The sequence below is a fragment of the Coregonus clupeaformis genome, chromosome 25 (assembly GCF_020615455.1).
Source record: "Coregonus clupeaformis isolate EN_2021a chromosome 25, ASM2061545v1, whole genome shotgun sequence".
NCBI lineage: Eukaryota > Metazoa > Chordata > Actinopteri > Salmoniformes > Salmonidae > Coregonus > Coregonus clupeaformis.
In genome coordinates this window covers 1126538-1140628 of record NC_059216.1, presented here as the reverse complement: position 1 = coordinate 1140628, position 14091 = coordinate 1126538, and the positions used below count along the sequence as shown (strand labels likewise).

The window sequence follows — 14091 nt, the reverse complement described above, 5'->3', positions numbered from 1 at the left end:
ATTTTCTGTCACTATGCCTATGCACAGTACCCCATAATGTCAAAGTGGAATTATATTTTTAGAAAATTTTACAAATTAATTAAAAATGAAAAGCTGAAATGTATTGAGTCAATAAGTATTCAACCCCTTTGTTACGGCAAGTCTAAATAAGTTCAGGAGTAAAAATGTGCTTAACAAGTCACATAATAAATTGCATGGATTCACTCTGTGTGCAATAATAGTGTTTAACATGATTTTTGAATGACTAACTCATCTCTGTACCCCACACATACAATTATCTGTAAGGTCCCTCAGTCGAGCAGTGCATTTCAACCACAGATTCAACCACAACGACCAGGGAGGTTTTCCAATGCCTCGAAAAGAAGGGCATCTATTGGTAGTAAAAAAAAAAAAAGCAGACATTGAATATCCCTTTGAGCATGGTGAAGTTATTAATTACACTTTTGATGGTGTATCAATACACCCAGTCACTAAAAAGATACAGGCATCCTTCCTAACTCAGTTGCTGGAGAGGAAGGAAACTGCTCAGGGATTTCACCATGAGGCCAATGGTGACTTTAAAATGGTTACAGAGTTGAATGGCTGTGATTGGAGAAAACTGATGATGGATCAACAACATTGTAGTTACTCAACAATACTAACCTAATTGACAGAGTGAAAAGAAGGAAGCCTGTACAGAATAAAAATATTCCAAAACATGCATCCTGTTTGCAACAAGTCACTAAAGTATTACAACAACAAAAAATACAATGTGAATGAATACAATGTGTTATGTTTTGGTCAAATCCACATTTCTGAGTACCACTCAAGTGGTGGCTGCATCATGTTCTGGGGATGCTTGTAATTGTTAAGGACTGTGGAGTTTTTCAGAATAAAAAAGAAACAAAATGGAGCTAAGCACAGGCAAAATCCAAAAATCCTGGGGATGCTTCAGTGAATGTTCCTGAGTGGCTGAGTTACAGTTTTGACTTAAATATGCTTGAAAATCTATGGCATGACTTCAAAATGGCTGTCTAGCAATAATCAACAACCAACTTGAAGAATTTTCAAAAGAAAAATGGGCAAATGTTGCACAATCCAGGTGCCTCTTAGAGACTTACTCAGAAAGACTCAGCTGTAATCGCTGCCAAATGTGATTCTAACATGTATTGACTCAGGGGTGTGAATACTTATGTAAATTACATATTTCTGTATTGAATTTTCAAAAAACATGTTTTCACATTGTCATTATTGGGTATTGTTTTACATTTTACATTTTAGTCATTTAGCAGACGCTCTTATCCAGAGCGACTTACAGTTAGTGAGTGCATACATTTTTCATACTGGCCCCCTGTGGGAAACGAACCCACAACCCTGGCGTTGCAAGCGCCATGCTCTACCAACTGAGCTATTGTATATAATGGGTTAGAAAAAATATATATTTAATCAATTTTTAATTCAGGCTGTAACACAACAAAATGTGGAATAAGTCAAGGGGTATGAATACTTTCTGAAGGCACTGTATCATACTAAATGGGGTGTCTCGGATTTACATACAGAATAATACGAAAAGCTCTGAGACCAGGTTTCCCACTGCGATAAGTACCTATCAGCAGTGAGATTTTCGGTGTGTTTCATGCTTTAGAATCCCTAACCCTCTGTAAAACAGAGCACTCACACTTGCAATATTCTCTTTGGCTCATCTGAATAGTTTATATATATTTTATTTTTAACACATTCTGAAAGCCTCCTTGAGATCCTAGATGACGATGGATGCCTCCTGTGGTATAGAATAAACAGGCAGTGAAATATGGTTTCCAGAATTTGTTTATCCAAGTGGTTTATTTTAATGTAAAACTGACCAGGAGTTATAAGTTCCAGCATGATCCCCTCCACAGTTATTTGAACTGAGTAAGTGTGGACAAGTTGTAGCCAAAGGGTTTAGTTGATAATTAAGTTCAGCTGATGCTATTGAAATGTAAGGACAGATTCAGGGAGGAGGCATTCTTAACTACTATGATTAAGAGAAAGATCTTAATGTCCCATCCTCTATAAATAAGCTAAAGGTTTTATTGCCAAGACTAAAAGACAGGCCCAGCCTTTTGTGTTTGATCTGTGTTATTTGTGTATGTCAACAAGAGGACTTAATATACTGTATGTCAATCCAGAGAGAAGGTTATGAGCTGTTGCGTTATGGTTACCTTGTATTTAACTTATTGTCCCAGTTTTTCATTAACGCTAAATTGGGATTTTCAATGAATAGATACCATGAAAATGACTTGTATTTAAAGGCCTCATCAGGGAACATTGAGTAAGCCAACTATACTTATGTTTGATGGATCTGTTTGTCAGTATGTTATTTTGCGTCAGTGGTGTCTTCTACTTGTCTTGATTGAACTGGCTGTTCTTGCAGCTATGTTTATCGACAGGCCCCAGGGTAGACAATATCTCTCATTTGAACTTTAAAATGGAATGACAGCCTGTTGTCCCGCTGTCTAATAGTCCTCTGCTGTCAACCATGTTGTGTGGAAACACTAGGGACACACAGTCAATAACAACAATCATGTAACCACTTGTCTCTCTCTTTCGCTCCCTCGCTCTCAGTTGGCAGCTCCAGCCATGCTCTACTGGACAAGTCCCTGGAGGAGAGCTTCATGTTTCCCTATCACTTGAGTCCTGAGGACGAGAGCCAAAGTAAGAATCAACCACACCAAGCTGTTTTTCATTAGGAGACCTGGGGAAGAATGCATGATTGACTTATTAAATAAATCACATAGAACTCTCTCCCATATCATCAGTATGAAATATTCAGTGTCTACAGATGTAGGATCTTAATTCGATCACTATTTTGTTGCTGATAATTTTCCTGCACAGCAGGAAATGTAAACTTGTAGTGTATTTGAGTTTTAAAAATGCTTCTAAAGTTTGTAATTTCCACTTTTAAATTGTATCAACCACTACACAAATGTGCATGAATTATAATCCCCATAATAATTCACTTTTCCTGTTGCTACAGGATAATTTTCCTGCTGCAGCAAACTGGATCAAATTAAGTTCCTACATCTGTATGGAACCCAACCTGTTTAGTGTCATTAATGATCATGTGTGTCAGGGACAATGGGGTTCCGGTGTCTGTTGCTATTGAATGTGTTACGTTATAGGGCTGCCGTTTCTCTTAGGTAGTAGTATGTGTGGTCTGCAGAGAGTGAATCAATGTTTAAAACTATAGAAAGCACTAATCTAATACCCAAAAGTAACTACTATTCATGTGTAATTACATGATTCTGACATGCAAAAACGTGGTATATTTGGAAAGAAGACATCTGGGAGATTATGAGGAAATGATCAGAAGATAGATAGGAGTTACATAGTTCAGAATACACAAGATCAAGCACAAACAAAATAACCGTTTTTTGTTGTTGTTTTTTTACTCATCTTTCATTGACAAGCGATAAGTAAATTATTGATGACTAGAGCTGCAAACACATCAGATGGCTTCCACAACATGTGAACAGAAAAAAAAATGGGATTGATAGACCTAACAACTGGAAATGGGCAGATGTTTTAGTAAGTGGTGTCAGGTGTGGTCATGGGATGTTTCCAAGTGTCCCTAAACCTCTCCAAAGTGGCATATGTCTGTAAATTAGATAATTCCAGTGCTATTACATATTTGCAATCCCTAAATGCTATTTGTTCAGTATAAAAACACAATTTCTACCATGTCAACCTCACTCAAACATTGTGGTGGTGTTATGGGGTATCCAGGGTACATTCAAGTGTCCTTTCAACCTCTCCAAAGTGTCCGAATGTGGTAATTGCACTTTTTTTGCACACTGGATGTGCCTAAAAGTTATTGTTCACTATAAAAACTAAATTTCTACAACATCAACCTCTCTCAAACATTGTGGTGGTGTCGGGGGACATACAGGGGATATGGATCATATTTTTGATGCGCAAAGATATAGTCACTCGGTGGACATTCGATGTTGCCATTAAGTCATACATCATCAGATAACATTGGCAATAGGCTAGAGTTGTTCCTACCAATCTAATGATTCATTTGATACCCCCCATGTAGCTATAGCTAAAACACAGACCAAATCGAAGCTTACCTTGTAAAATGTTTGCTGTTTGGTGAAAACGTTGTGTAAAATAAACATTTTGACTCTCGGGGCTGGTGATCAAGAACGGTAGGTCATAGGCAGACAAATAAGATATCCTCATGATCTGTGGAGTCCCGGCTTTCGGTGTGTATCAACGTATTCCATGTTTATTTCATTTATGCTTCACAACGCTAACCGGAATGTATGTAGCAGCCATCTTGAAATGGGGTCATTGGCTCGGCCTGCCCTTATAAATTCGTATGCCCATATATGGTAGTACGTCATACCAAAGATTTGAAGGCACCGATCAATAACCAAGATACTCAGCTTTCGGCAGACATCCTACTTTTGCAGATAGGGGCTACCGTTCTCATACCAGACTGAATTGAATAAAAAAAATCGAATAGGGTCCCCAAATATTATTAAGAGTTAAATGAAGACCCTCTTGAAATTGAGTTTCACACAAAAATCCTCATCTACATTGTTTATTTACGACCAAAACTTGTCTTTATAGTAACCCATCCAACTGCATTTCAATAAAATGGATTTCATTCAATTTTCCACCTAACCACTTCCATTCTGATATTTCTGTGTCCCAGAGGAAAGCGATGTGGTTTTCTTATTAGTGGTTTCACTCCTTCAGGACCCATCACATGACTCCCTCCACATTCACTTGGGTTAGATTGGGATTGTTAGATTCCCCATGACAATTATGGAGCCCCTAAAAATGTATATTTTCCTCTTCCAGACTGACATTCCCTGGTCTTCTCTGATTAGTTGTTTTTATGTTTGATCATTCACAAATCACTAGTTGGTGCTAGGCTTCATCAGACACCAAGGAACGTTCTTAGTCTGCACTATAAAACACTTTTGTATTGTCTTGTCGGTGTCTTGTTGGAGGAATGCTACATATATCCTGCACTGTACTTTGGGAAAGTTCAAGCGCTAATGGAATCAGTCTGAATAAGGTCATTTTAATCAAGCCTGGTTGATGAGAAGAAAGTGTACTGAATATGTACTGACATGAGTCATTTGTGCGTGAGTGTGTGTGTGTCTAGTAGCATTATGTTAAATTATGGCTTTTTGTTAAGGCTCAGATATGCTTTATAATGGGTTTTCAATGTTAAACCCCCCGAAAAATTCAACTAATTATGCTATATGCCTGTATTTGGTTTGGCATCTGCTGTTCTTAGAAATAGTCAGAGTGGTCTACTTATTGTCACTGACAAATGTGCTTTCAGGTAATGCATGTCAGAAAGCTCCTTTGGTACAAGTGGAAAGTGTCAGTGACCGCTATGAGGCTACCAATTATGTGGATCACTCTGCATTACTTGTCTGAATATGTTCCGAATGACAGTAGAAACAGTAAAGCCTTCTAACTGTGGTAACTGTACCAAGGACATGTAAATACTTTAGCCAATTTACTGTAACCATAATGGTTTCAAATGATAATTGCCCTGAAATTTGGTTCATTTCTACTAATTTCACCCATGGGCATTTGGAGTTTTACTTCTCATGTAAGGAACTACTGGTAGAATGGAGTATACAGTTAAGGAGTTGTGATGTCCTCATCTCATCATACTTCTGAAGCAGGCAGCCATGTTGGCCTAAATTGGCATCAGATGAGGATCATTAGTTCCATGTCTTTCTGTCATTCATTTGTAGAATTAGGTTCAACTCATTTGATTACAATCAGGTGGAGTTTCCCTCTTGATTTCCATGTTGATGTGAATGAATACGGTAATGAACACAGTACAATAGAAATGACATCCTGCAGTGGCCAATGTTTAGCAAGAATGTGTGACCAGTCCATAGAGTCAGTCTCAGACCTAATGGATCTCTTTATCCTCACTCCTGCAGCTACCTCTTGTGATTTTGAATCGCCTTGCTCCTGGACCTTCTCCAATCACAGCATCAGAAATGACTGGAGGGTAATGTCACCACAGCAACACAGATCAAGCACACAGGCCATGAAGCCGGTCAGCGACCATTCGGAGGGGAGCTCTGACGGTAAGGGAGGAAGCACAGTCACAAAGAGAATACTCCATGTGTGTTTCACTCACACCTTTAATGTGCTACTCCTTTCATCTCACTGAGAGCATAGTGTAGTATACTGTATACAGGGAGATGTAATGGAGTCGTTAGAGAGATGGCGACGTGTGTTGAGCACTGGGGGGGACCCAGCCAAAAGAAAAGGGGCTACGGTGTGTAACACTGTAAGTAGGTATACAGTGCATTCGGAAAGCATTAAGACCCCTTGACTTTTTCCGCATTTTATTATGTTACAGCCTTATTCTAAAATTGATCAAATTAATGTTTTTCCTCATCAATCTACACACAATACCCCATAATAACAAAGCGAAAACAGGTTTTAAGAAATTTGTGCACTTTTTAATATATATATTTTTTTTTTACAGAAATACCTTATTTACTGAAGTATTCAGACCCTTAGCTATGAGACTCGAAATTGAGTTCAGGTGCATCCTGTTTCCATCGATCATCCTTGAGATGTTTCCACAACTTGATTGGAGTCCACCTGCGGTAAATCCAATTGATTGGACATGATTTCGAAAGGCACACACCTGTCTATATAAGGTCCCACAGTTGACAGTGCATGTCAGAGCAAAAACCAAGCCATGAGGTCGAAGGAATTGTCCGTAGAGCTCCGAGACAGGATTGTGTCGAGGCACAGACCTGGGGAAGGGTACCAAAACATTTCTGCAGCTTTAAAGGTCCCCAAGAACACAGTGGCCTCCATCATTCTTAAATGGAAGAAGTTTGGAACCACCAATACACTTCCTAGGGTTGGCCGCCCTGGCCAAACTGAGAAATCGGGAGAGAAGGGCCTTGGTCAGGGAGGTGACAAAGAACCCGATGGTCACTCTGACAGAGCTCCAGAGTTCCTCTGTAGAGATGGGAGAATCTTCCAGAAGGACAACCATCTCAGCAGCACTCCACCAATCAGGCCTTTATGGTAGAGTGGCCAGACGGAAGCCACTCCTCAGTAAAAAGCACATGACAGCCCCCTTGGAGTTTGTCAAGAGGCACCTAAAGACTCTCAGACCATGAGAAACAAGATTGTCTGGTCTGATGAAACCAAGATTGAACTCTTTGGCCTGAATGCCAAGCGTCACGTCTGGAGGAAACCTGGCACCATCCCTACGGTGAAGCATGGTGGTGGCAGCATCATGTTGTGGGGATGTTTTTCAGCGGCAGGGACTGGGAGACTAGTCAGGATTGAGGGAAAGATGAACGGAGCAAAGTATAGAGAGATACTTGATGAAAACCTCCTCCAGAGCTCTCAGGACCTCAGACTGGGGCGAACAGGACAATGACCCTAAGCACACAGTCAAGACAATGCAGGAATGGCTTCGGGACAAGTCTCTGAATGTCCTTGAGTGGCCCAGCCAGAGCCCGGACTTGAACCCGATCAAATATCTCTGGAGAGACCTGAAAATAGCTGTGCAGCCACACTCCCCATCCAACCTGACAGAGCTTGAGAGGATCTGCAGAGAAGAATGGGAGAAACTCCCCATATACAGGTGTGCCAAGCTTTTAGCGTCATACCCAAGAAGACTCGATGCTGTAATCCCTGCCAAAGGTGCTTCAACAAAGTACTGAGTAAAGGGTCTGAATACCTAAAAACCTGTTTTTGCTTTGTCATTATGGGGTATTGTGTGTAGATTGATGAGGGTAAAAAAATGGCTGTAACGTAACAAAATGTCGAAAAAGTCAAGGGTTCAGAATACTTTCCAAATGCACTGTATGTGCAGTAGGATAATGTAGCATATTTCCCCTCATCTTTTTGATGTGTTGTTTTGCTTTAAAATCAACTGAAAATACTGCTTTCAGTCAGAACAATACAAATACTTCCCTTTGGGTTGGGTTTTTCGTCCAAACATTTCAAATTATTGTCTGTCTCCCTCCCTTTCTAGGTCACTTCCTGCTTTTGAGTCCCTCCTCTTCCTCCAGGGCGTCTAGGAAGTGTGAATACTATATCACTAGTCCAGTGGTCTACAGTAGTGGCCCACTATGCCATCTGCAGCTGGCCCGCTTTGAGTCGGGGCTCACCGCTGGAAATCTCTCAGTCTTAGTGAAACCAGTCAACTCAGCATCTGTCATCAGCACGTCAGCTCTCAGTGGCAGAGCCCAAGATGGCACCAGGTCAGCATGTTTTGATTTACGCTCATGTTTAGCCTCTTATGTTTCGATTTTAGGCTCATTTTTATCTTCTTATATTTTGATTTTACTCAGTACTTTACTCAGTATGGAATGACGGGGTTGTTTTAAGGAAGACATGGGTCAATCTGCTGCAATGCACTGAAGTGCAGGTTCTTGGGATGCCTAGAGGGACTTGACATACAATAAGTTTTACATATGGCATGGAAATACCACGACAACCCTTGACATAGAGAGAGATCACCTTTGTGTACATATTCTTGGGCCAAAGTTAGGCACAGCCATTCTGGGACCAGATAAAAGCCTTTTGGTTCCAAATGCAGACCCTGAAATGAATTTGGACATAACTGGTCTGGACAGTAGCGGGGAGGGGTGGGCTGTGGCTATGCAACAAGATTATACTCTGGCCTCTTTATTTGTAGAGTAATGGAGTGCTTGTCCATTATGAAAGAGGTTTTAACTCACAGACAGTAAGATGGTGAGTACTGGGGATAACAGGACACCTCAATCACCACTGGAAGCAAGACATCCTGTGTGAACAGGAGTGGAAATAGAGAAGAAAACAGTTGGAAGTCAACACAGAATATACAGTAATGTAGGATGTAATTTGTTTTCTATGGTTCGGTATGAAACCTTGACTATGTACAGGTACATTAGTACATAGTAGCTATGAACAGAGCTGAGGTATTAATAGAAGTGGGCAGTTAAGAGCATCTCTTGAATAAAGGCATAGCCTGTCATGAAAAAAAAAACTCATCAGGGTTTAATCTTGGATTTGAAAGGTGATGTACACGTATTTCATTTAGCTTCTCATATCTTAGTCAATCCACACTACCTAAATCAGTTTGGGAGTCGTCTTCTAACGTGAGCTAGCTAATCTATAAATATTCATTGGTGGGGCGATATGCTGCTAGGTTCTCTGACAGGTCTCAGATAAAGGGATTTGAGAATTACTGGATTTCTCGGTTCCAAATGAAAGTTGTTTAAGACGCCATGCAGTGGGGTCTCATAGCTCTTGTGCTGTCGTTGAGCTCAGGGAACCTCAGGTAGATGGTTATTGTATGGTATTGCAGGAGCAGAAACATCATAGAGCCAATGTGAAAACAGTCTTCCCACTGGGCACAGACGTCAATTCAACGTCTATTCCACGTTGGTTCAACATAATTTCATTGAAATGACGTGGAAACAACATTGATTCAACTAGTGTGTGCCCAGTGGGCTTCAAGCACATATTCAACCACAAAGACCAGGGAGGTTTTCCAATGGTTTGCAAAGAAGGGCACCTATTGATAGATGAGTTTTAAAAAAAAAAAGCAGAAATTGAATATCCTTTTGAGCATGGTGCAGTTATTAATTACTTTGGATGGTGTATCACTGCACCCAGTCACTACAAAGATACAGGCGCCCTTCCTAACTAAGTTGCCAGAGAGGAAGGAAACCACTCAGGGATTTCATTATGAGGCCAATGGTGATTTTAAAACAGTTGCATAGTTTAATGGCTGTGATAAGAGATAACTGAGGATGGATCAACAACATTGTAGTTACTTCACAATACTGACATAAATGACAGAGTGAAAAGAAGGAAGCTTGTACAGAATAAAAATATTCCAAAACATGCATCCTGTTTGCAATAAGGCAAGTGGCCAAGAAATTAACTTTTTGTCCTGAATACAAAGCGTTATGTTTGGGGCAAATCCAACACATCACTGAGTACCACTCTTCATACTTTCAAGTATGGTGGTGGCTGCATCATGTTATGGGTATGCTTGATATCGGCAAGGACAAGAGAGTTTGTTAGGATAAAAAGAAACGAAATCGAGCTAAACACAGGCAAAATCATAGAGGAAAACTTGGTTCAGTCTTCTTTCCAACAGACACTGGGAGACAAATTCACCTTTCACCAGGACAATTACGTAAAACACAAGGCCAAATATTCACTGGAGTTGCTTCCCAAGACGACATTGAATGTTCCCGAGTGGCCTAGTTACAGTTTTGACTTAAATCGGCTTGAAAATCTATGGCAAGACTTGAGAATGGCTGTCTAGCAATGATTAACAACCAACTTGACAGAGCTTGAATAATCTTTTTAAGAATAATGTGCAAATATTGTAGCCAGAAAGACTGCCAAAAGTGATTCTAACATGTATTGACTCAGGGGGGTAAAATAACTATCTAATCAAGATATAAGAGTTTTATTTCCCATTTTAAAAAAAGAGTTATACTTTTTCTTCCACTTTGACACATACACACACACGCACACACACACTTAACCCTCTGTTTGCTAGGAATAGGGCCCAGTGGGAGGTGCTGGAGGCGGTGATTGGAGAGGTGGATGAGCCCTTCCAGGTGACCCTACTCTACTCCACCTGCCTGGGGAAGGATAGGGGTGCTCTGGCCCTCGACTCCCTGGACCTCATAGACTGTGACATGGGTACGTTATGAACTACATCTCCAAACATCAATAGAAACATCAAAATGCAATGATTTTTTAACTTGAGTGTATTATGGTGGACTAACCCAGAAGTTAAATGTGAACTCTTTCATGTTCCAGGTCACCATGACTTAGAGCTGGGCACAGACTGTGACGAGAGCACGTCTATCCACTGTGACCTGGGAGGCTGCATTGACAAGACTAGTGTGTGTGACTTCCACAGTGACTGCCCCCTAGGGGAGGATGAGGGATTTATCTGTGGTGAGTCTGTGAGGTCTTCAACAGTGCAACAACGTTACATGACATTACTCATGGGCCAGGAAAAACTCTGGGCCATATGTACTGTATGTGTACGTTGCATCTGATCTTTCCAAGAAACATGTTGTTGAAGATGTGTATATATTGTATCATACTTTGAGAAATTGGATGAAGAAAAAAATTACTGCGAGGGTTGGTGGTATTTAGATAATTATTTTGCACTGGGAATATTTTTTAAAAGTGGCAATATTTCGAGAATAAAGTGGCAATATTTCAAGAATAAAGTCTAAATTATATTTAGTAATTAAAGTGGCAATATTTCAAGAATAACGTGGCAATATTACGAGAATAAAGTGGCAATATTTTGAGAATAAAGTGGCAATATTTTGTGAATAAAGTAGCAATATTACGAGATAAAGTGGCAATATTACGATAATAAAGTGGCAATATTTCGAGAATAAATTAGAAATTACATTTTGTGAATAAAGTGGCAATATTTTGAGAATAAAGTGGCAATATTTTACATTTAGATTTACATTTACGTCATTTAGCAGACGCTCTTATCCAGAGTGACTTACAAATTGGTGCATTCACCTTATGATAGCCAGTGGGACATCCACTTTACAATGTATTTTTTAGAGTATATTTTTAATTTTCATTTGTTTTATATATATATATATATTTAATGATTTTTATTTTGTGGGGGTGGGGTAGGGGGATGGTAGAAGGATTACTTTTATACTATCCCAGGTATTCCTTAAAGAGGTAGGGTTTCAAGTGTCTCCGGAAGGTGGTCAGTGACTCCGCTGTCCTGGCGTCGTGAGGGAGCTTGTTCCACCATTGGGGTGCCAGAGCAGCGAACAGTTTTGACTGGGATGAGCGGGAACTGTGCTTCCTCAGAGGTAGGGGGACCAGCAGGCCAGAGGTGGAAGAACGCAATGCCCTCGTTTGGGTGTAGGGACTGATCAGAGCCTGAAGGTAAGGAGGTGCCGTTCCCCTCACAGCTCCGTAGGCAAGCACCATGGTCTTGTAGCAGATGCAAGCTTCAACTGGAAGCCAGTGGAGTGTACGGAGGAGCGGGGTGACATGAAAGAACTTGGGAAGGTTGAACACCAGACGGGCTGCAGCATTCTGGATGAGTTGTAGGGGTTTAATGGCACAGGCAAGGAGCCCAGCCAACAGCGAGTTGCAGTAATCCAGACGGGAGATGACAAGTGCCTGGATTAGGACCTGTGCCACTTCCTGTGTAAGGTAGGGTCGTACTCTGCGAATGTTGTAGACCATGAACCTACAGGATCGGGTCACCGCTTTGATGTTAGCGGAGAACAACAGGGTGTTGTCCAGGGTCACGCCAAGGTTCTTTGCACTCTGGGAGAAGGACACAACGGAGTTGTCATCCGTGATGGCGAGATCATGGAGCGGGCAGTCCTTCCCCGGGAGGAAGAGCAGCTCTGTCTTGCCGAGGTTCAGCTTGAGGTGGTGATCCGACATCCACACTGATATGTCTGCCAGACATGCAGAGATGCGATTCGCCACCTGGTTATCAGAAAAGGGGAAAGGAGAAGATTAATTGTGTGTCGTCTGCGTAGAAATGATAGGAGAGACCATGTGAGGATATGACAGAGCCAAGTTACTTGGTATATAGAGAGAATAGGAGAGGGCCTAGAACTGAGCCCTGGGGGACACCAGTGGTGAGAGCACGTGGTGCAGAGACAGATTCTCGCCACGCCACCTGGTAGGAGCGACCTGTCAGGTAGGACGCAATCCAAGAGTGAGCCGCGCCGGAGATGTCCAACTCTGAGAGGGTGGAGAGGAGGATCTGATGGTTCACAGTATCAAAGGCAGCAGGTAGGTCTAGAAGGATGAGAGCAGAGGAGAGAGCGTTAGCTTTAGCAGTGCGGAGAGCCTCCGTGACACAGAGAAGATTGAATGACCAGTCTTGAAACCTGACTGGTTTGGATCAAGAAGGTCATTCTGAGAGAGATAGCAGGAGAGTTGGCTATAGACGGCACGCTCAAGAGTTTTGGAGAGAAAAGAAAGAAGGGATACTGGTCTGTAGTTGTTGACATCGGAGGGATCGAGTGTAGGTTTTTTGAGGAGGGGTGCAACTCTCGCTTTCTTAAAGATGGAAGGGACATAGCCAGCGGACAAGGATGAGTTGATGAGCGAGGTGAGGTAAGAGAGAAGGTCTCCGGAAATGGTCTGGAGAAGAGAGGAGGGGATAGGGTCAAGCGGGCAGGTTGTTGGGCGGCCGGCCGTCACAAGTCGCAAGATTTCATCTGGAGAGAGAGGGGAGAAAGAAGTCAAAGCATAGGGTAGGGCAGTGTGAGCAGGACCAGCGGTGTCATTTGACTTAATAAATGAGGATCGGATGTCGTCAACCTTCTTTTCAAAATGGTTGACGAAGTCATCCACAGAGAGGGAGGAGGGAGGGGGAGGAGGAGGATGATTCAGCAGGGAGGAGAAGGTGGCAAAGAGCTTCCTAGGGTTAGAGGCAGAGGCTTGAAATTTAGAGTGGTAGAAAGTGGCTTTAGCAGCAGAAACTGAGGAAGAGAATGTAGAGAGGAGGGTGTGGAAAGATGACAGGTCCGCAGGGAGTCTAGTTTTCCTCCATTTCCGCTCGGCTGCCTGGAGCCCTGTTCTATGAGCTCGCAATGAATCGTCAAGCCACGGAGCAGGAGGGGAGGACCGAGCCGGCCAGGAGGATAGGGGACATAGAGAGTCAAAAGATTCAGAGAGGAGGATTGAGGAGGCAGAATCAGGAGATTAGAGGGAGAAGGATTTAGCAGAGGGAAGAGATGATAGGATGGAAGAGGAGAGAGTAGCGGGAGAGAGAGAGCGAAGGTTGCGACTGCACATATCCATCTGAGTAGGGGCAGAGTGAGTAGTGTTGGAGGACAGCGAGAGAGAAAAAGATACGAAGTAGTGGTCAGAGACTTGGAGGGGAGTTGCAGTGAGATTAGTAGAAGAACAGCATCTAGTAAAGATGAGGTCAAGCGTATTGCCTGCCTTGTGAGTAGGGGGGGACAGTGTGAGGGTGAGGTCAAAAGAGGAAAGGAGTGGAAAGAAGGAGTCAGAGAGAAATGAGTCAAAGGCAGACGTAGGGAGGTTAAAGTCACCCAGAACTGTGAGGGGTGAGCC

General features: G+C 42.0%; 1 protein-coding gene across 1 annotated transcript in view; it reads left to right on the top strand.

Annotated features, from left to right (window-relative positions):
- LOC121539139 (leukocyte tyrosine kinase receptor-like) overlaps positions 1-14091 on the top strand; it is a 133089-nt gene that overhangs the window by 41644 nt on the left and 77354 nt on the right. The window contains exons 2-6 of the mRNA XM_041847412.2: positions 2584-2673; positions 5943-6092; positions 8018-8246; positions 10547-10692; positions 10813-10953. Of these exons, the coding sequence (XP_041703346.2) occupies positions 2584-2673; positions 5943-6092; positions 8018-8246; positions 10547-10692; positions 10813-10953 (756 nt within the window). The remainder of the gene's footprint in view (positions 1-2583; positions 2674-5942; positions 6093-8017; positions 8247-10546; positions 10693-10812; positions 10954-14091) is intronic.